The sequence below is a fragment of the Mobula hypostoma genome, chromosome 30, assembly GCF_963921235.1.
Source record: "Mobula hypostoma chromosome 30, sMobHyp1.1, whole genome shotgun sequence".
Classification (NCBI taxonomy): Eukaryota; Metazoa; Chordata; class Chondrichthyes; order Myliobatiformes; family Myliobatidae; genus Mobula; species Mobula hypostoma.
The window spans coordinates 11,813,407-11,840,040 of NC_086126.1; the positions used below are offsets into that span (position 1 = coordinate 11,813,407).

The 26,634-nt window shown below is 48.4% G+C and overlaps 2 protein-coding genes across 3 annotated transcripts in view; both read right to left on the reverse strand.

Moving 5' to 3' along the window:
- Positions 1-8,899, reverse strand: part of LOC134339802 (copper chaperone for superoxide dismutase-like) — a 38,815-nt gene extending 29,916 nt beyond the window's left edge. Inside the window, exons 1-3 of the mRNA XM_063036615.1 lie at positions 8,820-8,899; positions 4,163-4,235; positions 1,719-1,856 (exon numbers count right to left, since the gene is read on the reverse strand). Coding sequence (XP_062892685.1) covers positions 1,719-1,856; positions 4,163-4,235; positions 8,820-8,849 — 241 coding nt within the window. The 5' untranslated portion in view covers positions 8,850-8,899. The remainder of the gene's footprint in view (positions 1-1,718; positions 1,857-4,162; positions 4,236-8,819) is intronic.
- Positions 1,839-26,395, reverse strand: LOC134339801 (RNA-binding protein 4-like). 2 transcript variants are annotated; one of them, XR_010016449.1, is made up of 4 exons: positions 25,899-26,395; positions 22,791-23,500; positions 4,163-4,235; positions 1,839-1,856 (listed from the first exon to the last, which is right to left on the reverse strand). XR_010016449.1 is itself a non-coding variant. In XM_063036614.1 (3 exons), exons 1-2 carry the CDS (start codon positions 26,236-26,238, stop codon positions 22,821-22,823), a joined length of 1,020 nt encoding a protein of 339 aa, XP_062892684.1. In that variant the 5' UTR covers positions 26,239-26,395; the 3' UTR covers positions 19,335-20,502; positions 22,791-22,820. The 2 variants fall into 2 exon arrangements, 1 of the variants encoding a protein (XP_062892684.1); XM_063036614.1 differs by lacking the exons at positions 1,839-1,856; positions 4,163-4,235 and adding an exon at positions 19,335-20,502.
- Between the last annotated feature and the right edge of the window lie 239 nt (positions 26,396-26,634).

Sequence of the window (26,634 nt, forward strand, 5' to 3'; positions counted from 1 at the left end):
CACACTCCCGGGGTCAGACACAGAGTGAAGCTCCCTCCACATTGTCCCATCACACACTCCCGGGGTCAGACACAGAGTGAAGCTCTCTCCACACTATCCCATCACACACTCCTGGGGTCAGACACAGAGTGAAGCTCCCTCCACACCGTCCCATCACACACTCCCGGGGTCAGACATAGAAGCTCCCTCTACACTGTCCCATCACACACTCCTGGGGTCAGACACAGAGTGAAGCTCCCTCTGCACCATCCCATCACACACTCCCGGGGTCAGACACAGAGTGAAGCTCCCTCCACATCGTCCCATCACACACTCCCGGGGTCAGACACAGAGTGAAGCTCTCTCCACACCATCCCATCACACACTCCCGGGGTCAGACACAGAGTGAAGCTCCCTCTGCACCATCCCATCACACACTCCCAGGGTCAGACACAGAGTGAAGCTCCCTCCACACTATCCCATCACACACTCCCGGGGTCAGACACAGAGTGAAGCTCCCTCTACACCGTCCCATCACACACTCCCGGGGTCAGACACAGAGTGAAGCTCCCTCTACACCATCCTATCACACTCTCCCAGGGTCAGACACAGAAGCTCCCTCTACACTGTCCCATCACACAGTCCCGGGGTCAGACACAGAAGCTCCCTCTACACCATTCCATCACACACTCCCGGGGTCAGACACAGAGTGAAGCTCCCTCTACGCCGTCCCATCACACACTCCCGGGGTCAGACATAGAAGTTCCCTCTACACTGTCCCATCACACACTCCTGGGGTCAGACACAGAGTGAAGCTCCCTCCACTCCATCCCATCACACACTCCCAGGGTCAGACACAGAGTGAAGCTCCCGCCACACCGTCCCATCACTCACTCCCAGGGTCAGACACAGAGGCTCCCTCTACACTGTCCCATCACACACTCCCGGGGTCAGACACTGAGTGAAACTCCCTCCACACCATCCCATCACTCGCTCCTGGGGTCAGACACAGAAGCTCCCTCAACTCTGTCCTATCACACACAGCGTCAGACACAGGGTGAACCTCCCTCCAGACTGTCCCATCACACACTCCCGGGTTCAGACACTGAGTGAAGCTCTCTCTACACAGTCCTATCACACACTCCCGGGGTCAGACACAGAGTGAACCTCCTTCCACACTGTCCCATCACACACTCCCGGGGTCAGACACAGAGTGAACCTCCTTCCACACTGTCCCATCACACACTCCCGGGGTCAGAGTGAAGCTCCCTCTACACCGTCCCATCACACACTCCCGGGTTCAGAGTGAAGCTCTCTCTACACAGTCCCATCACACACTCCCGGGGTCAGACACAGAGTGAACCTCCCTCCACACCGTCCCATCACACACTCCCGGGGTCAGAGTGAAGCTCTCTCTACACCGTCCCATCACACACTCCCGGGGTCAGACACAGAGTGAAGCTCCCTCCACACCATCCCATCACACACTCCCGGGGTCAGACACAGAGTGAAGCTCCCTCCACACTGTCCCATCACACACTCCCGGGTTCAGACACTGAGTGAAGCTCTCTCTACACTGTCCCATCACACACTCCCAGGGTCAGAGTGAAGCTCTCTCTACACAGTCCCATCACACACTCCCAGGGTCAGACACAGAGTGAACCTCCTTCCACACTGTCCCATCACACACGCGCAGGAGAGGGGCATCACGGACTCCCAATATTACTGTCAGTACATACGGAGGGCGCTGCTGCCCATTCCTTTCAGCACAGCTCTCCTCCCCGTGCTCTCGATGAGCGCCTGCACCTCCCCGGAGTTCAGCATGGTGTCGATGAGGACCTGCTCCTCGCTTAGGTTGATCTGTACCGAACGGATCCCTGCAGAGATGCGGAGACGTCAGCTGCCAGAGCTGCTGCCCAAGGGCTCGGGGTCTTGCAGCGTCCGCCCCCCCTCTCCCACCACCCCGACAACAAAGGCCCAAAGCCAGCCTGTGAGTTCTGCAAACTGCACCATTCAGCAGCAGGCCACTCGGCCCCTCGTACCCCCTTCTACCCTCCAATACCATCTGGCTGATCTGGTACTCTCCGTCCCACCTTTCGCGTTTGAGTCACTCACGCCAGTCACCGACACGGTGGAGGAACGTGCTGGGGACAGTCCACAAACTGTCGCCAGGGTTTTGAGCACCAGCGCAGCGTGCCCACAACTTACTCACCTTAAACTGTACATCGGTGGACCGCAGCACCCAGAGGAATTCCGCGCGATCACAGGGGGAACGTACAAACTCCTCACAGGCAGCGGCGGAGATTGGAAAGCTCGATTCCTGGCGCTGTAAGCATCACGCTAGCCGTGACACTGCCCTGCTTTGTATACCTACCTACACTGCACTTTCTCTGTAACCACCACTGTCTGTCCTGTAGTGGAGGAACTTTATACCAGGTCCGGAAGTCAGATTCTCGCTTCCTCTGCAGTCTTTCGTGGGTCCTCCTTGTAACTTGGAGCTGACCCCCGTTATCTTATACCTGGTATAAAACTCTGGGTCGGATTACTAACGACGGGTTGGGGACCCCTGTTATTGCCTGACCCTGAGGGGCAGAGTGAAGTTATGATGGCGCTAGACAGTGACCCCCTTTGCATGCATCTTCGGAAACAGCTCTGTTTCCTTTAACATCTGCCGGACGATGCTGAGGATGTTCTACGAGTCTGCAGTGGCCAGTGCGATCATGTTTGCTGTTGTGTGCTGGGGCAGCAGGCTGAGGGTAGCAAGACACCAACAGAATCAACAAACTCATTCGTAAGGCCAGTGATGTTGTGGGGATGGAACTGGACTCTCTGACGGTGGTGTCTGAAAAGAGGAAGCTGTCCAAGTTGCATGCCATCTCGGACAATGTCTCCCATCCACTACATAACGTACTGGGTGGGCACAGGAGTACATTCAGCCAGAGACTCATTCCACCGAGATGCAACACAGAGCGTCATAGGAAGTCATTCCTGCCTGTGGCCATCAAACTTTACAACTCCTCCCTTGGAGGGTCAGACACCCTGAGCCAACAGGCTGGTCCTGGACTTATTTCCATCTGGCATAATTTACATATTATTATTTAATTATTTATGGTTTTATGTTGCTATATTTATACTCTATTCTTGGTTGGTGCAACTGTAACGAAACCCAATTTCCCCTCGGGATCAATAAAGTATGTCTATCTATCTATCTATCTTTTCAAGGTTCTTTTGAAGACCCTGACCTGGAGTTACATGCTGACTTCAGTTCTTTGCAGGAATGGGACCCGCTCTCAGGGCCTCGCGACTGGCTGCTTTTTGACATCCCAAGGACGTGGCCTGGAAGGTGAGCACGCCTTCAAGGTGACAGATTCTCGTGGCTCTGGAGATGTGCCCCCTGACTGAAGCATTGCGGGAGAACCACGGAACAGCGGGAGCAGCGGGTTGGCTGCCGGGGGCTGTACGTTCGCAGAGCCGCGCCTTTCTGGTGTGGACTCTCTGGGTGCAGAGCTTGGAAAGAGCAACGCAACAGACTTTTAACATCGTAAGTCAGCGTGTTGGTTTGTTATGTCTCCCCTCTCGCTGTGAAATGGACACACCTCTTTATCCCTTACTAGAGAGAGAGAGAGAAGCCGTGGTTTGTTGAATTACCGGGTGAACGAGTAGTCTTTGGTGTACTGCAAGTCTGTATCTTTAACGATGCTTTGCTGCACTTTGAGTGCTCAGTGGAGGGTGCCGAAGCCTTTTTGCTTGTGGGGAAGGGGTCATTGCTTTGCTACTGCTTATGCGTGGGAGGGGGGCTTGGAGGAGTCTTTGGGGTTCTAACATTTAACTGTCATTCATTCTTTGGGGCGCACCGCTGTTTGTGAAGAAAAAGAAAAGAATTTCAGGATATATATTGTATACACTTCTCTTACATTAAAGGTACCGACTGAACCTTCTTGTGATTGTCCGATTTTAAGGATCTTCCCCTTTTACCGAAGACTCCCTAGCCAGTGGAAACCGTCTCCCCCGCTACAAACCACACGTCGGCCCGTAACCTTCGCCGCCCGGCTTGGCACAAGCCCACTTTGCTCGGACCCGCCTGGGAAACAAGCATCTAGGCCACAAAATGGGGACAACCCTGTGCAGTGGCTGGGAGTCAGTTGGGTTGGGTGGTTGGTGGGGGGGGGAGGGAAATGCTCACCATCAACTCCAACCAGCACGTTCCTGACGGCGTTGGCACAGCTCTCGCAGGTCATCTGCACCGCAAATTCCAGCTGCAAACGACAAGAAATTGCATTGATGTGGCGCCGTGTGGCTTAAGTTGGGGTTGATGATTGTGTTGCCGTTCCTTTTTTGTGCGGGGAGGGGTTCCTTCTGAACTGATGTCCATCGTTTTACGTTTTGTGGCTAGCTGGAGAAGATGAATCTCAGAGTTGTATACTGCATACATACTTTGATAATAAATAAACCTTTGTACCTTTGAAAGGTGAGAGCAGGTGGCAGAGAATTCCAGAGCTTGGGGCCAGAATGGGCGGTCAGGAGACTGGAACTGGGGATGTGGAGGTGGGTGGGAGCAGAGAGCAGAGTCATACAGTAGAGAAAAAGACCCTTCGGTACGTCGTGTCTGTGCTGTCCCTGTTGAAGTCATGGGATTTACCACCATGTGGCCTGCGAGCCAAACCTCTCGCCTGGATAGTTTTAAAATCATTTCTTAATTCTTAAATGTTGTAAGTCTTTGCCTCCACCACCTCCTCAGGCATCCTGAGTGAAAACAGAATCTTCTACAGATCCCCTTTAAACCTCCTCCTTACCCTAACCCGTCACACACAGACATAGGAGGATTCTTCACTGCTGTTTCTGTCATAACTAAGTGTGCAATTTCAAAGTGTAAGCAAGTTCAAGTTCCTAGGGAGTCAAATGTCTCTGAGGATCTAACCTGGTCCCCTGGTGCCAACATATCGACGCAGCGACAAAGAAGGCACGACAACGGCTGTATTTCATTCGGAGTTTGAGGAGGTGTGGCATGTCGCCAAAGACACGCAAATTTCTACAGATGTACCATGGAGAGTATTCTGACTGGCTGCATCACCGTCTGGTACGGAGAGGGGGGTGGAGGCTACTGCACAGGTTTGAAGTAATCTGCAGAGAGTTGTGAACTCAGTCAGCTCCATCATGGGCACCAGCCTCCGTACTATCCAGGACATCTTCAAGGAGCGGTGCCTCAAAAAGGCGGCGTCCATCATTAAGGACCCCCATCACCCAGGAGGTGCCCTCTTCTCATTGTTACCATCAGGGAGGAGATACAGAAGCCTGAAGGCACACACTCGGCGATTCAGGAACAGCTTCTTCCCCTCTGCCGTCCGATTTCTGAACGGACATTGAACCCATGAACACTACCTCACCACTTTTTTTATTTCTATATCTACACTACTTATTTAATTGTTATATAAAATAGCCCCCACCCCAGTTGCCCCTCATAACCAAAGTCCTCCAGCCTGGAAACATTCTTGTAAATGTCCTCTGCATCCTCTCCAGTGCAACCACATCTGCCTTTTCCAAAAGTTTCCTTCTAGAAAGTACTATAGGGCTTTTGAAACAAAAACTTCACACTATCTTATATTTTTCCCCAGGCAGTTAATTGGATCGTTTTCTAGCTAGACCCCCACCCCCACCCCCACCCTCTGTCTATTACCTCAGTCACTGTACTGAATTATAAACACTTAAAAACACTTTTTATAAAGCTGGTTAGTGTAAATATTTATGTATTTATGCACACTGTATTCCATATCCATATTTCTATCATTATTTTGATATAATTCCCTATTCTTTATAGTAGTTGAATGTTTTCGGTGCATGCTGGGCCCTGACCAACACACCATAGCTAATTCCTTTTTGGCGGACACAAAGATGGCCGCAGAGGGCAACTTCTCCCAGCTCATCGCCCAAACAGTTAAATTCTCCCTATTCTAACGTCTCTATTTTCCTTTAACGGGTGTCTAGGGCCCAGTCGGGATCTTTGATCTACAGCGGCACCTAAACCTGCGGTTCTGCATGGCGACGTGTTCCTATTCTTGGAACTCGCCGATGGGCCGCGTTTCGGTACGTCCGGGTTGGGCCTGAAGTCGGACGCCTTCGGGACGTGGCCTTGCGGACATGAATTCTCGCCGGAGTCGCGAACTGAGCCGGGAGCCGGAACATCTAAGTCAGTGAAGGGCGGCTGTTGGAGGGCTCTACACTCGAGCAATGTCTCTCGCTCGATGGTGAGGGAAAATTCGCTGCCAATTCTCGAGTTGGGGGACTCGAGATGAAAAACCAACGCTTCAGACTGACTGTAGTCTCCCCTCTCACTAACGAAGGAGCGATATCTGTCCCTCCCTTGTCAGTGAGAGCGAGTGCCTGTGGGATGTAGAAATGTTGGAGCTTTTGATATACTATTGACCTTGCTGTAGGCTTGGTGGGTGGTGGGAATGCCGATGCTTTATGCTAGAATAATTTGGGGGGGGGAGGGAGGGCGGCAGGGGGCTTTGGAGTTCATGTATCTTTTTTCTGCCATTCATTCTGTGGGGTTTCTTGTTTCGAGGATGTCTGGGGAGAGGAAGAATTTCAGGTTGTATATTGTTTACATTCCCTGATATTAAATGGAAGCATTGAACGTACATGTATACGGCGAATAAAAATGATCCTTAAGAACTGTACACAGTACTCCAGCTGTGGTCTAACCAATGTTTTAAACGGCTGTACTGTAAGCCTCCTGCTGTTATATTCTACACTCAAGTTGATGAAGGCAGGTACCCTGAACCTTCACCGAGTCTGGCGTTGAACGTCCCGCATCTGATAACAATGACCTAAAAAAAAGCGTGCATCTTTTCAAAGGCATGTTTATTGCTTGGAGCAAAACCACACTTTTGTATTCCCTCTGGGTCCCTCCAACCCGACGGCACAAATACCTATTTCTCCTTCTGGTAAACAAATCTCCCACCCCCACCCTCTACCCATTCACCACTCTGACCTTCTCACCTGCCTATCACTTACCCCTGGTCCATTTCGGTAGGACAAATTTGAAGACAGAATATAACATTAATGGTAGGACTCTTGGCAGTGTGGTGGATCAGTGAGATCTTGGGGTCCATGTCCATAGGACACTCAAAGCTGCTGCACAGGTTGACAGTATTATCAAGAAGGCATATATATGGTGTGTTGGCCTTCATCAACCTTGGGACTGAGTTCAAGAATCGAGAGGTAGTGTTACAGCCATTGCTCAGTTCTGATCACCTCACTACAGGAAGGATGTGGATGCTATAGAGAGAGTGCAGAGGAGATTTACGAGGATGTTTCCTGGATTGGAGAGCGTGCCTTATGAGAATAGGTTGAGTGAACTTGGCCCTTTCTCCTTGGAGTGAAGAAGGACGAGAGGTGACCTGATAGAGGTATATAAGATGATGAGAGGTATTGACTGTATGGATGGCCAGAGGCATTTTCCCAGGGCTGAAGTGGCTAATATGAGGGGGCATAGTTCTGAGGTACTTGGAAGTAGATACAATGGGGATGTCAGATTTAAGTTTTTCACACAGAGAGTGGTGGGTGCGTGGAATGCACTGCCAGTGAAGGTGGTAGAGGTAGATACAATAGGGTCTTTTAAGAGACTCCTAGATAGGTACACAGAGCTTAGAAAAATAGAGGGCTATGCACGAGGGAAATTCTGGGCAGCTTCTAGAGTGGGTTACATGGTCGATACAATATTGTGGGCCGAAGGGCCTATAATGTGCTGTAGGTTTCTATGTTTCTTTGAGTCCCCTCCTTCGTCCTGTTTTCCTACGGTCCACTCTCCTCTCCTATCAGATTCTCTCCACTCCAACCCTTGGCCTTTCCCATCCACCTAGCTTCACCTAACACCTTCCAGCTAGCCTCCTTCCCCTCCCTCCCCAAACACCTTCTTACACCCCTTCCTTTCCAGACCCGAAACGTCGACTGTTCATTCCTTTCCGTAGATGCTGCCTGCCCCGTTGAGTTCCTCCGGCATTGTGTGTGTGTGTGTGTATTACTAACAGAAAGCATCCTCTCTCTTGATGCATCAGAGCACACACGCAAAATGCTGGTGCTCTGGGCCCCTACTGCTGGGAACTACGGGGAGTTAAGTACAAGGCTCTCCCCTCATCTGTCTACACCTCTCCCGGCCTCAATAAAGCAGCAAACATAATCAAACACCCCCTTCCCCATTGGACAGCCGGGAGAAAAACCCGACACTAGACACTAGGGTCGGCGTCTATCATGGTCGAGCGGTGCTCTCGCTCAATAAAATGGCTCTTAGACGTACAATCTTGCTGTTTATCTACTCTGTACTGTATCTGTAAGGGTAAAACCTTATTCCTCGTTCTCTCTATTTTCTCTGCGCCATCTCGATTCTCTGGGGTGATGCAGAAAGTGTTTTTTTCTACTGTATGTTGTGAAGATTCAATAAACGCTACGGGATGTAGGTTTAAAGTGGGGGGAGTATAAAGGCGATTTACGACGCTTGTGTTTTTTCAATTCCACGGGTGCTTGGAACTTTCTGACAGGGCATGTGGTGGAGGCAGCGTTGATGAGGAATTGTGTTTCGATCGGCGTCACGGACAACCACACACAAAATGCTGGGGGAGCTCGGGGAGGGCATGCTTTTCCTGTGCCGGACCGTGTTTGTTTCCGAAGGCGGGCGGGCGGGCGGAGCCGCTCGCACCATGACTAGGCAGAACTTTGTAGCAAACCGGCGTAGCATTCTGCGGTCCCGCCGCCTGTCCGCACGGGTCCCGTGGACTCCGGGGACCGGCAGCCGAGCTCCCCCGCCGTAACCCGAGCCTCTCGCCGCCCGCCGCCCACTTTACCTTGCACTCCGCGTTACCGCCTGTTGCCATGTTGTACCTCCCACACGAACCGCCCAGCGCTGACCCAGAAGTAATTCCCTTCCACTTGTCCCCAAACCCTTTCCGTCCCCTCTCCTACGATTAATTTAAACTACACGCGTTCCTGCAAAAACAAATCATCCCCCCAAACCGTGCATAAAATTAAAAAGGCAAAACCTCTCAGCGCGGCCCTCCCTCAGTAATGCCCCTCAACGCGGCCCTCCCTCAGTATTGCCCCTCACTGCATGACCCTCCCTCAGTAATGCCCCTCAGCATAGCCCTCCCTCAGTAATGCCCCTCAGTGTGACCCTCCCTCAGTAATGCCCCTCAGTGTGACCCTACCTCAGTGTGCTCTCCCTCAATACTGCCCCTCAGCATAGCCCTCCCTCAGTAATGCCCCTCAGTGTGCCCCTCCCTCAGTACCTCCCCTCAGTTTTGCCCCTGTGTGGCTCTCCTACACTACTGCCCCTCAGTGTGGCTCTCCTGCACTATTGACCCTCAGTGTGACCCTCCCTCAGTAATGTCCCTCAATGTGGCTCTCCCTCAGTAATGCCCCTCGGAGTGCCTCTCCCTCAGTACCTCCCCTCAGGGTGGCTCTCCTGCACTATTGACCCTCCTTCAGTAATGCCCCTCTGTGTGGCTCTCGGTACTGCCGCTTAGTGTGACTCTCCCTCAGTACCTCCCCTCAGTTTTGCCCCTCAGCGTGGCTCTCCCTCAGTACTGCCCCTCAGCACAGCTCTCCTTCAGTACTGTCCCTCGGCCCTGCGGCATTCCCTCATTCCTGCCCTACAGAGTGGCAATCCAGTGAGAGAAGCAAACATTAGACCTGAGGATAGTCACAAGAGCAGGAGGTGGAGGGGGTGGTAGAAAATATGGCAGGAGAGACTACCTCACCACTCTCTCATATTCAACTTTCCACCCGGTCTAATCGCTCTCCAGCACCCTCTAAATGTTCACGCCGACTTCGCTCACTGCCACGTATTTTAATTATTTCCATTCTTATCCCACTCTCCCCTCACTGCAGCACCCCTTATTATCCCGCCTGGCCGGATCCCTCCATCACCCCCCAGCTCCTTAACCTGTAATATTCCAAATTTCTTCCTCCTGCACAGTCGCCCCACTCCTACATATTCATTCTAATCCCACTCAATCCAACCCCACTACCAGCCCCTTTAAAGGGACTTGTATGATCTTGTACACCAGTCACTGTAGCACTGAGAAACACAGTTTTGGAATTTTATTAGGAGAGAATTCAAGTAGTGGAGCAAAGTGCAAAGTAAATTTATTGTCGGAGTGCCTTGAAAAAGTATTCAGCCCCCACAACTATTTTCACATTTTACTGTCTCATCTTCTAAATTTATAAATATATTGAAGTAGGATTTTTGAGCTAATCTACAAAACACTGTGCATCATGTCAAAATAAAAGAAAAATTCCAAAACCTGTCAACAATTTACTAAAAATTAAAAAAAAACAAAATTGTGAGGCTGAAAAAAGTTTTCATCCCTTTTGGAGTAACTATGCCAACTTTCCTCGGGTGCAATGTATTATCTTACCATCTCAACCACTTCGTTGACGTAGAAATTTGGAGGATCACCTGTTTACAATGAATTCATAAGAATAAATACCCTTCTCTCTGTAAGCTCCAACAGTATGTCAAATTTTCAACCAGGCCAAATCAAAATGAAGACAATAGAGCATTCAAAGCAAGTCATGGAAATGATAATAGAGAAGCACAATTCTAGGCAAGGGTAAAGACACTGAACATACCATGGAGCTCAGTGCAGTCCATCATGTAAAAGTGGAAAATATATGAAACCACAGCCACACTGCCTAGGTCAGGCCGCCCCTCTAAACATAGTCACCGGTGAAGAATGGGACTTGTAAGAGAGGCTACTGTGACACCAACAATCACTCTGAGTGAGCTGCAGAGTCAGTGGCTGCAACTGGAGATGAAGTTCATGGGTCCACAATCTCTCAGCCAGGTCTTGCACAAAAGGGTATTTATGGATCCCTGGCTAAAAAAAAACATATCCTTGCCTGCAAAGCATCACTTGGAAGATGCTGTAAAGATGTTGAAGAAGGTCTTGTGGTCGGATGAGACTAAAGTGGAACATTTTGGCCTCATTACTAGGCAGTACATGTGGTGTAAATCTAATACTGTGCATCAGCCAGGTAACAACATCCCTACTGTAAAGTATGGTGGAGGTAGCATCATGCTTTGGGGATGCTTTTCAGCAGCAGGGATTGGAAATCTGGACAGGGTTGTCAGAAAGATGAATGCTGCCTAACATAGACAGATCTTGGATTAAAAACCTGCTACTCTCTGCCAGAAAGCTTAAACTGGGGAGGAAGTTCGTCTTTCAGCAGGACAACGACCCAAAGCACACTGCCAAAGCAACCATGGAGTGACCTCAAATGAAGAAAATTGATGTCCTTGAATGGCCCAGTCAGAGTCCTGACTTTAACTGCATCGGACATCCCTGGCAAGACCTCAAGACTGCTGTCCACCGTCATTCCCCAACAAACCTGGCACAGCTCCAGCAATTTTGCAAAAGAGGAATGGGCAAATCTTGCTCCATCACATTGTGCAAAGCTAATAGTGACACATTCAAAAAGACTACTGGCTGTAATAGCTGTGAGAAGTGGTTCAACTAGGTATTAGGCAAAGGGGGATGAATACTTCTGAACTGCAGACATTTCAGTTTTTGAATTTTTAGTTTTTTGTTCTTTACAATTTAGTTTTTTTAGCTCTACTATGGAAACAGGAGCATATGATTCACAAATAAAAACTCTGTTAGATTGCTCAAAATCCCTGGTTGGGGGGGCTAAATAATTTTACAAGACACTGTGTGTCACCATATTCAAGCCTGAGATTTGTTCTCTTATGAGCATGGTCAGTAAATCCAGGAAACATAATAGAACCACTGAAAGACCACAGCAACTTGGGTGTCCAGTCAGTGTGCCAAAGACAACAAACTCTGCAAATACTAAAAGAAAAAGTTAGTAAGAAATGAGCAATAAATACCTAGAACGTGAGATGGAGAGTTCTTGAAAGTGAATCCGTAGGTTGTGGGAACAGTTCAATGATGGGGCAAGTGAAGTTATCCCCACTGGTTCAAGAGCTAGATGCTTAAGGGGTAATAACTTCCTAAACATAGTGGTGTGAGTTCTGAGGCTCCTGTACCTTCCTTCTGATAGCAGCAGCGAAAAGAGAGGATGACCTGGATGGTGGGGGTCCCTGATGATGGATGCTGCTTTCCTGCAACAACGCTCCGTATAGGTGTGACCACTGAAGGGGAGGAATTTACCCATGATGTATCCCCTATTTTTTTGGAGGATTTTCAGTTCAGAGGCATTGGTATTTCCCAATGCCTTTATAAGTTCCCTGTAATAATACAGGTCCTTTGCAATGGTGGATATGCAATGGCAAGCATTTAAAGATCGCATGAACTATAAAAATTGTTCATCCCAGTTTAGCAAAAGAATAAACCAGGGAAGGTAGTGCACCCGTGGCTGACAAGGGAACTTAGGGACGGTATCAATTCCAAAGAAGAAACATACAAATTAGCCAGAAAAAGCGGCACACCTGAGGACTGGGAGAAATTCAGAGTCCAGCAGAGGAGGACAAAGGGCTTAATTAGGAAAGGGAAAAAAGATTATGAGAGAAAGCTGGCAGGGAACATAAAAACTGACTGTAGAAGCTTTTATAGATATGTGAAAAGAAAAAGATTGGTTAAGACAAATGTAGGTCCCTTACAGTCAGAAACAGGTGAATTGATCATGGGGAACAAGGACATGGTAGACCAATTGAATAACTACTTTGGTTCTGTCTTCACTAAGGAGGACATAAGTAATCTTCCGGAAATAGTAGGGGACCGAGGGTCTAGTGAGATGGAGGAACTGAGGGAAATACATGTTAGTAGGGAAGTAGTATTAGGTAAATTGAAGGGATTGAAGGCAGATAAATCTCCCGGGCCAGATGGTCTGTATCCCAGAGTGCTTAAGGAAGTAGCACAAGAAATAGTGGATGCATTAGTGATAATTTTTCTAAACTCTTTAGATTCTGGATTAGTACCTGAGGATTGGAGGGTGGCTAATGTAACCGCGCTTTTCAATAAAGGATGGAGAGAGAAACCAGGGAATTATAGACCGGTTAGCCTGACATCGGTGGTGGGGAAAATGCTAGAGTCAGTTATCAAAGATGTGATAACAGCACATTTGGAAAGCGGTGAAATCATCAGATGAAGTCAGCATGGATTTGTGAAAGGAAAATCATGTCTGACGAATCTCAGAATTTTTTGAGGATGTAACTAGTAGTTAGGATAGGGGAGAACCAGTGAATGTGGTATATTTGGATTTTCAAAGGGCTTTTGACAAGGTCCCACACAGGAGATTAGTGTGCAAACTTAAAGCACACGGTATTGGGGGTATGGTATTGATGTGGATAGAGAATTGGTTGGCAGACAGGAAGCAAAGAGTGGGAATAAACGGGATCTTTTCAGAATGGCAGGCAGTGACAAGTGGGGTACTGCAAGGCTCAGTGTTGGGACCCCAGTTGTTTACAATATATATTAATGACTTAGACGAGGGAATTAAAATGCAGCATCTCCAAGTTTGTGGATGACACGAAGCTGGGCGGCAGTGTTAGCCGTGAGGAGGATGCAGGGTGACTTGGATAGGTGAGGTGAGTGGGCAAATTCATGGCAGATGCAATTTAATATGGATAAATGTGAGGTTATCCACTTTGGTGGCAAGAACAGGAAAACAGATTATTATCTGAATGGTGGCCGATTAGGAAAAGCGGAGGTGCAACGAGACCTGGGTGTCATTGTACACCAATCATTGAAAGTGGGCATGTAGGTACAGCAGGCAGTGAAAAAGGCAAATGGTATGCTGGCATTCATAGCAAGAAGATTCAAGTACAGGAGCAGGGAGGTACTACTGCAATTGTACAAGGCCTTGGTGAGACCACACCTAGAGTATTATGTGCAGTTTTGGTCCCCTAATCTGAGGAAAGACATTCTTGCCATAGAGGGAGTACAAAGAAGGTTCACCAGATTGATTCCTGGGATGGCAGGACTTTCATATGATGAAAGACTGGATCGGCTAGGCTTATTCTCTCTGGAATTTAGAAGATTGAGGGGGGATCTTATTGAAACGTCTAAAATTCTAAAGGGATTGGACAGGCTAGATGCAGGAAGATTGTTCCCGATGTTGGGGAAGTCCAGAATGAAGGGTCACAGTATGAAGATAAAGGGAAAGCCCTTTAGGACTGAGATGAGGAAAAACTTCTTCACACAGAGAGTGGTGAATCTGTGGAATTCTCTGCCACAGGAAACAGTTGAGGCCAGTTCATTGGCTATATTTAAGAGAGAGTTAGATATGGCCCTTGTGGCTAAAGGGATCAGGGGGTATGGAGAGAAGACAGGTACAGGTTCTGAGTTGGATAATCAGCCATGATCGTACTGAACGGCGGTGTTGGCTTGAAGGGCTGAATGGCCTACTCCTGCACCTATTTTCTATGTTTCTATGCCAGTTCTGGTCTCAAAAAGAGAGATCTGATAAGCTCTCGTAATTTATAAGATTATGAATTGAATTGACTTGACTTTATTTCTTACATCCTTAACATACATGAATAAAAATCTTTGTGTTACGCCTCCATCTAAATGTGTAATGTGCAATCACAGTAATTTCTAATAAATAGAACAGTCAATGTAATATAGAGTACACTCACATCAGCGTGAGTTCATCAGTCTGATGGCCTAGTGGAAGAAGCTGCCCTGGAGCCTATTGGTCCTGGCTTTTATACTGAGGTACAGTTTTCCGGGTGGTAGCAGCTGGAATAGATTGTGGTTGGGATGACTTGGGTCCCCAATGATCCTATGCACCTGTCTTTGTAAATGTCCTGAATTTCACATCTACGGATGTGCTGGGCTGTCCACACCACTCTCTGCAGAGTCCTGCGATTGAGGGAAGTACAGTTCCATACCAGGCAGTGATGCTCTCAATTGTGCCCCTGTATAAGGTTGTTAGGATCTAGGGGCCCATACCAAACTTGCTCAATTGTCTGAGGTAAAAGAGGTGCATTGTGCCTTTTTCACCACATATACAGATATTATCTCTTTTCCCATATGCATTAAAGATGAGAGAGCATAATTTCAAAGGAGATGTGAGGGGCAAGTTTTTTTTTTACACAGTGTGTGGGTGGGTGGCTGGCTGGCTGGAATGCACTGCCTGGGGTGGTGGTAGAGGCAGATACATTAGGGATTTCAGACGTTTAGATAGGTAAATGAATGTGGGGGAAATGGAAGGATATGGACATTGTGTAGGTATTAGGGATTAGTTTAGTATTTAATTAATAATTGGTTCAGCACTACATTGTGGGCCGAAGGGCCTGCTCCTGTTCTACTACTTTAAAAAAATAGTACTTGACAGAGAGGCTTGCAACAAAAATTCACAAGATGTTCCCTTGAATTGCAGGTTTACCACATGCTTAAATTAATTAGCACCATCAATATTATTTTTTTTTGTAATTTGCAGTTTGCCTTCTCTTGCACGTCGGTTGTTTGGCCGCCTTTGCGTTCAGACAATTGATTCCATTGTGTTTCTTTGCATCTCTACTGTGAATGCCCACGAGAGAGCGAGCCTACCTGAGATACCAAAGTGCTGGGTTATGGACTCTACATCAAGGTCTCTTTGGGGGCTTTTGCTATTGTTTGCATGGTGGATGGGGTTGTCAGTACTTCTGCTGCTTATGAAATGGGGAGGGAGCTTCAGGTTTCTGCTGTCTCTATCATTCATTCTTTAGAGTTTGTTTCATGGATGTCTGTGAAGAGTAAGAATTTCAGGTTGTATACCGTATACATTCTCTGACATTAAATTGAACCAGTTGAAAATTAATCTCAGGGTAGTATAATCATGATATACATGTACTTTGATAACAACATTACCATGAACTTTGATCACATCTTCCAAGACATTCAGGGAAGCTAAAACTTCAATTTATGGACAGGACTTATTTCATCGTAATTTATTGGTAGGACTGGCTTTATTCAGAAGCTGCTGTTGCTTTGTTCCCTGAGCCATACTCTCTCTAATGCAATCTTAAATGTGTTTTCCACTAGAGTTCAAAAGATGAAGGGAGCACAAAGGGGAAGGCCTTTATTTTACAAGAAGCACAACTCTGGCAATGTCCCACACGGTTAGCTGGTAGGAAGGCCTACATCTTCTCTGTAGAGTTAACCTGACTTACTTGACAGCTGATGGAATCTATTTTGCAGTTGCACTTACGTTTTTTTTCCAATCATTTGTTTTAAAAATATACCCTTTTCACCCTTGGTACAGTGTTATTTGTACAGATTCTACCACCGCCACCCCATTATCTTTGTAAAATTTACACCTCTGCCTGCTGTTGCTCCAAGGGTTTATCTCCATCTACCATTTAGCATCCTAGCCTTCAGCAGTAAGCTATGGAACTCATTCTCCAACTCTCTCAAAAAAGTGATGCCCTCCCCCACCTCCAAAGCTTTTCCTCCAAGAGGACCACAACGTTGTGGTCGGGTTTTGAGACTTGCATGCCTCAGCGACCCAGAGTGTAATGTTGGCTGGAGTCAGGGCTTTGGCTCTTGGTAGGGTCATCCATGCCAAACAGGGTCAAAGGGTAGCGGCCAGACTAATAGTGGTCCACTGGTCCTCCAAGTTTTGGGGGGGGGGGGGGTTCAGCTCAGGGCTAACAACCCTGACTGGTAAAATAAAATTGTTATGGAAACAGCAATAAAGACCCCTTCTACATCAGTGCAACGGCATTTCCGAGTCTCCACCCAGGGCCTGCATGAAACCAGGCTACTGACACAATGAAGGAAGCCCTGAACACCGCCAGAGATGGAGGACTTACATTGCTGTCCTAAACTCCAGCGGCACAATAGGCTGTAACATCTAAATCTTTTGAGTACTTACACTGTCTTGGTGCCACATTTTGCTTGACGGAACTGTGGAGTAGCAAAGCACACTGAAGTGCAGTGTGTATTAGCTACAGCAGCTCCCAACCCAAAAACCTCCACCATCTTTGGACTTCAGAGCAGACGAATAGGCCAATTGGCCTCATTTTGCCTCCATGTCTTAGGTTTTATGGTCTTTGAGGTATACTACAGGTCTTCCCTAGGCTGACAGGGATCTATTCCATGACAGCTCACAAGTTGGGAAAGGTGGACACAAACCAAGTTTGCAGCCAGCAGAAGATGCCCGCAACCCCAAAGCAGCCGGCCGGTCTCCCCAGTGTAAACAAGTTAGGTGCTCATAGTCAGAGGAGGTGCTGTATCTACAGTACATAAGATTGTCCTATCATCACCGCTGGGTGCTAGATCTAAATTCTCAGCCGTGCTCCCAACAGCACAGTGGCAGTACCTTCACTTGGACTGTAATAGCTTCAACCAGCAGTTCACCACCACTTTTGTTGGTGGAGATCCTGAAAAAGCAATTAAATACAACACTGAAAGTTGCTGTATAAATGAAGACTTTTTTTCTGAGAACCAGTACAGAGATACTGTTCGCACCATCCTCGACAGTGCATGGAAGTGACCACTCTCAGTCGATAGGTAAAAATGATGTGGCAATTTGAAGCACTGTTTTCCACACCAGAGTGGGAACCATTGCTGCACTCATTTCAAGGCAGTGCCACTGTCTGGCAGACTTGCCACTCCAAGCATCTGCCATGACCCTGCTTTGCACATACTGATATCAAATTCAAAGCTATCTATTGACAAGCTGCAACACATTCAGGTCACTGCTAGACTTTTAATTAAAAGAAAAAGTGAGGAAACATCATCCCTGGCCTATCAGTTCAACATTTGCTTCCTGTTATCCTTTAGAACTCATTAAAGTTCTCTTAACGTATTTTTAAGTTCTTAATGTTCTGAACCTAGAGTACGTCACAGAATCATTTTATAATCCTACTTGAGCTCTCAGGACTTTTTCTGCTAGTCTCTTAAATTTAAACAATTTCCCTCAGAAGATAATTGGGCAGGTCAGCTTTTTCTAAGCTACTGTGGAATTCAATACCAAAAACTATAAAGGATGCAGACTCAGTTGACACTTTTAAATGTTAGCTCAAAACCTATTTAACTCTGTCTTTTACTTTCATGTTTACTTTTGTATTTCCATGTTTGCATTGTTAAGCACTTCGCCTGTACGAAAAGTGCTCTTATCACTAGCGGAAAAGATACCACAGATTAAGCCTAACAAGGTGATGCTCTGTACAAGCTCAGAAGCCTCCCATTCACTGTCCATCTGTAAACACTAATCAGTGAAGAGATGCTGCCAAGGTGCGGTCATAAAGACCTCATCAGCTGCAATACCAAGGGTTTATTTGGTGGGGGGGGGGGTCAGCAAGTTATGTCCCAGGTCACAGAGCAAATTCTTTGCTCTTTTCCATTCCAGGTGTTGCAGTGGGGTGCCAGTCCAAACAATTACACATAAGCTCTGGAATGGGGGCTAATGTGTTACCAACTGAGCTGATCTCACCCTCCCCACCCCAACCCACAATTTCAATAGGTCAAGCCCGTGAATTAAGAGCGACAGTGTTACAGGGTGAAAGCACTGAGCTCTGAGAACCAGACAGCCCACAGGTAAGCGCCCAGCAGACTACCATTGTAAGTGAAAACACACACAAATAAATGTTTCAGATTAGTTTTATTGAATCTTAAGCTACAGGTTAAATTACAAATACCCCTGCCCATCCCTTCCAAATCTAATTTCAGACACTGGTTTTAGGGTAGGCAATTACACAAAACTACTAAATCATTTCTCATGCTATAGGTAAATTAAATGAACCTTATTTCTTTTAATAATTTGTAATACCAGAAAGGACATATGAGTGCGCCTCCCCTAATCCCATTCCTTTACGATCCCCACCCACCATCCCAAAAAAACGTCTGCAGTTTCTTTTGCAACCTTCCCGCCGCCAAAGGCACTAACAGAGGGATGATAACAGCTCTCCAGCACAGACAGGAACAGGTACAGTCAGTGCCAGCAGGCTGGTCAACCTCAGGGGACAATGTGACCGAATACAACCCTCTCACTCCCACACACACACCTTACAAGTGCACACACGGTGGAACTTTCTACCACACACAACACAGTACACGTCCGCACTGGGCCAATGGGGCACGAGAGATGCTTTTTACAGCTCCCTCTCAGATGACTGCACATTAACAAAGGAACAGGAAGAGCGCCACATGCATGCACGCACACACATACACTCACACACAGAAAGAGCCCAGAAAAGATGCAGTGTCCTCTTACAGCATATCAGTTTCAGAAACATGCCTCTTGCCCCCTTGTCAACTGTTGCCCCTAGCAAGCAAGCTCCTAGAATAAGTAGTAACCCTGGTCAAAATTCTGCTGCTTTTCCCATCGTGCCAGTAGTTTTCACACTGATGAGGTCACCCATATTCCAGATTAAAGTGAGATGGGGTGGGGAAGAATGCAAGAATGGGGAAGGTGGGGTGGGGGAGGGGGGCACTAACTGGAGAAGGTAGACCACACAACGGCATCACTGAACCCTGACTGACACTGCGCAGGTCATCCACACACCCCACCCCTGACTGACCCCCACCACCAGCTCTCCGCCCCCTCCTGCCCAACCCTCACCCGAGTCCAGAGGCTGCAGAGAAACAAGAGTGACAAGGAAAACAAAAACGAAGAGAGCACAAGCACAGGCAGAACAACTGCTCCCGTGCAACCTGGGGACTGGACCAACTGTGGCGACATGTTGGGTGTGGCTGAGACAAATGGGGAGGGAGAGAGTGACAGTAAAGCTACTCTTTCTTTTTTTTTTGTATCAATCGTGGTGGTGGTACGATTCAGAAGCGACGAATATTTAAAAGGGGAAGCCTGCTCTGCTTCACCATGCAATCGCCAAACTGGAGGACCAAGTCACCGTGCCAACTGCAAGTAGAAGAAGCCACCGGTGGGGACGACGCAGGGCCAGAGGAATGGCTGGAATCCCAGCTAGTTTCAAGCACCAGAGGCCCCAGGGTCAGCTCCGAGCTTCTGAACCCCAGGCAACAAGGTGCCACAGCAAGAGCAGCTCCTCCCAAAGCTGCCCACCTACAGGCAGTAAAGGGGCTGCGAACCCATCGCTACTTGAGGGACCTGCATGGTGAATTAATGGAACAGGCTCCCCCCTTTAAAACGTGCTGGGAAGTAGTTACTGAAGGCGCCTTTTTGCCAACTTGCATTCAGAGAGATCTGTAGGACTTGTACGGAGAGATTTTTTTTTCGGAAGGGGGGAGGGATTGGGTTTGGGTGCAGGGAGATGTCCGGAAAACGGAACCAAAAATAAAACCCCTGGAACAGCATCCAATCACAATCAGGGAGAGAGATAAGCGTCAAGTGTGTTCACATAACCTACGGATCACACGGTGGAGCTGCAGAGATTATATGTTTTGAGAAAGAGAGAAAGATATAATATATATAATTTTTTTTTGTTTAAATGCCACGGCGCTGTTCGTGCCACGATCGCGCGGGTCGTGTATTCGTCTGGAGAGAGCAAACTTCCGGTCGGACGGCGGCGGCGGCGGCGGAGGAGGAGGAGGAGGAGGAAATCGTCGGTTCATTGGGCAATAGTGGGGTTCGGTGGAATAAGCGTAGCCGTACTGATCATACCTAAGAGAAAAAGCACATCATGTCAATACAGAGAGGGTGGCAAGGAAAGACGCTCACGCATTCACCGAGGGAGAGGGCGCGGGGGGAGGAGGCAAGCCAGAAGTGAGCACTGTGGGGGACTAATATAATGGGGCTCTGTGGGGAGGGAGGGTCACCTAACAATTTGAAAATTCATCTCTCGCCAATGAAGCACGGAATTTGAGGTGAGGACATGGTGTTCGGCCAGGTTTTGTGATGGTATCTGGGGCCATAAATGACCAAAGATGGTGCCGTAAGCACCCCAGCACCCACTTCCCCTGCCCAGTCACTCTGGTTCACAAGTCACCTCTTCCACTCTTAAATCAACAGTGGTGGGGGTTCACCTTTTTTTTTAAATCCTGACAACCTGCTATAAGGCAATTTGGAACACCATTCTCTCTCACCTACATCCCTCCTACTCCAGGGTTTAGGCTCTCTGGAATAGGCATCTTACTGTGCTACCAACACCCTCAATGTCTGTGAATGACGTATGGTTCAGGGACAATCTGAACTCATCCAGGAGGGAGTCACCACCCCTCCATCACGTTTTGAGTCCATACCTCCAGTAGAGACACTGTCAAAGATGCAGAGATCCAGACCATTTGCGTGACACAGAGAATATAAAGGGACGTTTAACAGAAGCAGGCCCCGGCACAACACACAAGACCCACCAGCACCACAAACAGGAGTGAAGCAGCCTCTGGTAGATTATCTAAAGCATCCACAACCGTCAATGAAGTAAATGCCAAGGCAAGAATGGAGACGGCTCATCCCTTCAACCAAAAGGCCACTGTGAGGGCTGCAGGCCACCAGGTGATCCCACCTACAACTATGGCAGGGCTGGAAACAGCACGTCAGTCTCTCCCAAGACCTCGCAATCTCTTTCTTACACATCCCCTGGGTAGGAACAAGGGAAACGGTGATGGTAATCTCTAAATGGGCTCTGCATCCAGCCCAAGGCACAAGGTAAAATCAAACAGGAGTATAACTAAAGCGTTTGCCTACTCAAGATATTCTTACTTGTTCATCACCGTTCAGGATTACAGGATCCCGGGAAACATGATGCAGATGTAACTCAGCACCTGGGTGATTTTCCAAGACAGGCACACTTATCAGAATCAAAAAGGGACTATCGCAAGACTTTCACCTTTTTCACATTCAGAATGAAGCCAGTCTGAGGAAAGATGGCAAGAGCATCAAAGGCTAATAATCTGACACTCTGTGAATGGATTTATTGCAGAAGAATGGGGTCCAGGCCAATTAAACCAGTGCCATGTACTTGTGGGAATTTTCTTATTACCACAAGATAAACTACTGGGTTACCAGGGATGTCTGAAGTTGTGACACATAAAAAGGGTTTAACGATTAGGATTGAGTCAGATTCCACTTGGGTCGCTTTCATAAGATTGCGTTCTCAATAAAAGCAAATCTGGGGTGTGGCGATGGGGAGAAGCAGTGACTGCCCTGTCCTTAACAGTGCAATTACATTACCAAATCAATGTTTGTGCTAGCATGCAAGTTCAGGGCGTTGCAGAATAATCTAACAGAGTAGTCATTCAAGCCCATTCACTGTGTTTGCAATGACTCCCAAAGGGGCACCCCATCAATCCTGATCCTGTTCTTTGCCTGTGATTATTTATAATTTCACACCTCGCCAAATATTCTTCGTGAAGTCACTGACTTGGCTTTGGGGGAGGGTCACAGACTTGTCTGCTCTCCTGAACTTGGAATATCTGTCAAAGCTCTGCTTCAGAGGTAATTCCCACCTTCAGTATCCTAGTAAATGTCCACTTACAGCCTTGTTAACCCCAACGTTCTCTCTGCTGCTCGGGGTGGGGACGGGAGGGTTCCCCTCCAGTCACGTATGGCTCTATAGCAGGCTTCGTATTGGCATGTGATGGCTACGATTGGTTAATGACCCAAAAATCATCAATTTGCAGCTGGGGGTGGAAAGCTAACATGGCCTCCTTTAGCCTAATCTTTGACAAACGTCCTCTGGGACCTTTACACAGGCAGTGTCCAAATCAAGAACTCCAGAAACTCACACACAATACCTGTTTCCGGTAACATTCATCCAAATCCAAACAGAGAGGGCACCATTCCCACATATGCATTCTCAAAGTAGATAAAAAGGGGACACCCAACCCCATTTCAGAAGGCAAATGCTGAGATAATTTCATCTCTTAATTTTCTCCCCTGCAACTCCTCACCCGCCCCAACCGCCACGCAACACGCCACTCCGCGCCAGCGCCAAGTTCTGCGTTACTTACTGTGGAGCCCACAGGATGCCTGGTGTGGCATTACTGCTCCGTCACCTGGGCAGTCCCAAGGGAAGAGTCTTCAACGGGTGCCACCGTATTCCACGCAGCAGCAGCGACGTAAACGACATTATTCGCTGCCGAGGCCGCCATGCTCTCCCCTGTCCCCACTGCAGAAGTAAGGGCGGCGTGCCCTGCTGCCGCCGCCGCCTGCTTGCGTGCTACGGCTATGTACCTGAGGCTTTCGTCCATGTATTTCTCTGTTTGATATTTTGGCACCGTGAGCGGCGAGAGGCGGGTGCGCTCATACAGGGAGTTGTTACTGGTGGTCACTGCAGACGAGGCAAGACGATTAGGGCTCCTCTCTCTTCCATAATCGAGAGTCGCATAACCAGCGGCCGCGGTGGCCGTCTGGTAATCTTCGTAATAGTCGTAATAGGAGCCGTGACCGTAATCGTAGTCGTAATAGGAATAGTAAGAGGGGTAGTATTGGGACGCCAGCTGGTACTGGCTGTACTGATTGAGGCGCAGCGAGTGGCAATCTCGAGCTTGGTGGCCCTGCCTTCCGCAACGCTGACATACTTCCCGCTGCCCACCAGATTTCCCATAGGTCGACCTGGAGAGCTGCACCCTGAGCTTGTTCCCTAGGAACTCCTGGCCGTCTAGGCTGGCTATTGCTTTGATTGCATCTTCCTCTTTTTCCATGTGGACAAAAGCATAATCTGAAAAAGAGGAGGAAGGAAAGTTACATTCGCATCTTAGAAAACAGCATTGGCACCCAATTGCTGCCCAAACCCCAGCAGGGCCATTAGAAAGCTGTTGTTTGAATCATGACACAGTAGCACTAAACCTCCGCTATGATACACAAGCAGATGCCTAGTCACCTTCAGTCCTGTCAATTACTTAATTTTCTTTCATGATCTTTCACGATCAGATCTAGTCAATATCCAGGCTGAAAAGTGGAAAATTACATGGTGGACGATGGTCATTTCTGATCAGGGTTCACCTTGAAATGGGGCAGGTACAATGATACCATTTAAAAACCACTGGGATACTATGGGGGGTGGATCTGGGCCAAATGGAGGAAATTGAGATTAGATGGTTGGGCATCACGATATGACATGGACACATTGGGCTCTACGCCTCTGCAAGTTTGCCTCCATCTGACTGGGAGCTCAGTGAACTAACCGTGGCTAACAGAGCTGCTCAACGCCCCATCCACTACTGTAAACGCTCGCTCCAATCCACATCCCCCCACAGTGAGGCTTCAGTGGGAATCAGCTACAAAAGCAAGGGGGTGTATTGGTTAGTGGAACCTGTTACAACTCAGAGTCAATTCCAGAGATTATACGTTCTCCCCATAACCTCGTGGGCTTTCTCCCACATTCCAAAGAGGTACTGGTTAGTAGGTTAATTTGTCCTGTGGTTCGGTTAGTGTTAAAGAGTGGAGTGCTAGACAGCGTGACTCTTTGGATTGGAAGGGCCAGTTCCACGCTAAACTAAAGCATACTACAATTGTGGCAGTAAGTAGAGCTGCTGCCATATGGCGCCCAGTGAACCGAGGCTCAATCCTCACTGCAGGGGCTGTTTGCATGGAGGTTTCATGCCTTCTCCAGGACTGCACCGAGTTTCCCGAGGTCCCCCGATTCCGTCTCACACCAAAGACGTGCATTTTGCTTGGTTAACTCGCCTCTGCAAGTTGCGCCCAGTGCGTGGGCAGGTGGTAAGAATATGAGAGGAGGCAGGAGAGAGGAGGGTCAATGAGGATGTGGGGGGGGGAGGGTGGGGCAGGGGAACATAAACAGGACTAACCAACGTTAGCACTAATGGTTCAGTGTGGATGTGGTGGACTGGTATATAATCCACTAACAGAAAAGTAGTCATCCTTTAATTCTTTCTACATTTTCTGCAGCAACTGGAACACCACCCTGTGCAATACCACGCACCATCCCAAATAACACACTACTTCTGTAATCTTTGGCTTTGAGCCTACCTAACATTACTATGGACATTATTATCGTGTCTGCTGAAGGGTCTTGGCCTGTACTTCTTTTCCATTGATGGTGCATGGCCTGCTGAGTTCCTCCAGCATTTTGTGAGTGTTGATTGGACTTCCAGTGCCTGGAGATTTTCTCTTGTTTGTGATTGGAATACTACAGGTGTACCTTCACTGGAGAATCTTAGTGATCCCAGCAGTAACCCTGGGGTCACTGACTGGGAAATAATACATCTAACAGCAGCACCCTTTGCCAGAATGAAAGGAATGGACCTGAATGTATCTCGGGTCTCCAATTTATCTTTCTATCAGTGAATTAGTCAACCACACATCTTCACATATCCCACTAAATCCATGTAATCACATAAAGCCTGTAAGACATAGGAGTTCATTTAGTCCATTCAACCCATCAGCGAATCAACAATTGCATCATGGCTGATTTATTATCCCTTCCAAACCTACTCTTCTGCCTTCTCCCCATAAGCTACGATGTCCTTACTAATCAAGAACGACATTGCCTTTGTATAGAAAATACTACAGAAGGTAGTGGATTTGTCCCAAGTACATCACAGGTAAAGCCCTCACCATCATTGAGCACATCTACTTGAAACGTTGCCGTAGAAAAGCAGCGTCCATCACCAGAGATCCCCACCACCCTTCTCGCTGCTGCCTTCAGGTAGAAGGTACAGGAGCCTCAGGACTCGCACCACCAGGTTGAGGAACAGTTACCACCCCTCAACCATCAGGCTCTCAAACTAATGATTAACTACACTCACTTGCCCCATCATTGAGATGCTCTCACACTTTAAGGGCTCTTTATCTCATGTTCTCGTTATTTATCGCTTATTTGCATCCGCAGACTTTGTTGTCTTGTGCACTCTGATCAATCTTTCACTGATCCTGTTAAAGCTACAGATCACCTTTAGATTCTAAAACTCAGGGTTGTGTACGCACTTTTGATAATAAAATGTACACAGACGGGCTCATTCTCCCTTTGACGTGCAATGGCGCCGGGCTGCGTAACGTCATGACGTCACGGGAATCCCTTCTATTCCTCCGCCGGGCTCTCGGAGGCCCAAAGCGAACCTGCGCCTCCCCCCACCAACCCCCCGGGGCCCCCTCACCTTTGACGATGTCGCACTCGACCACGCGGCCGTACTCCTCGAACTTGGCCCGCAGCTCCTGGTTGCTGCAGCTGGCCGCCAGGTTGCCCACGTAGACCTTGGTGACGGCCGCGGAGATCGGGGGCTTAGGCCGCGACTCGGCCACGTTGAGCTTCTGGCCGTGCAGCTCGTACTGGTTGAGCGCGGCGATAGCCTGCGCCGCCTCCTCGGGGCTGTCCATGTGCACGAAGCCGTAGTGCCGGATGATATCGCACTCCCGCACCGTGCCATAATACTCGAAGAGCGTACGCAACTCCTCCACCGTGCCCTCAGTCGGGATGTTGCCCACAAATATCTTCATTTTGCTCTCTGTTCCTCCCTTCCCTTTCTACTGTAATCGCTTTATGCAAACACCGCTCGCCTCGCGTATTTATGTTTAAACTGTTTGTTTTATTTTGAATAGAGCGCGACGATGCTGCCCCCCACTCTACAAAATGGCGCCGGTCCCAACGTTCGCCCAGGCAGTTGGAGTGGGAGGGGACGACCCTCTTTAAATGATGGCGCTCTCAGCCAATCAGAATCGGAGTACCGTCCCGCCGCCGGATGGGCAGCCAATCGTGTTCCGATATTCCCCTCCGTTTGTCTCCAAAGCCCGCCCACTCCCTCTCGCACAGCTACATCCGGCGGAAAGGGGCGGGACACACTGCCGCTTTCTGCAGCGCGGATTGGGCGCGCTGCGTGACCGCGCGTGTTCCCA

Excerpts from the sequence above, each read along its gene's own strand:
- LOC134339801 (XM_063036614.1), bottom strand. The coding sequence starts at position 26,238 with ATGAAGATATTTGTGGGCAACATCCCGACTGAGGGCACGGTGGAGGAG. Across the intron at positions 23,501-25,898 it reads CGAGTGCGACATCGTCAAAG|ATTATGCTTTTGTCCACATG; the intron begins GTGAGGGGGCCC and ends CCTCTTTTTCAG.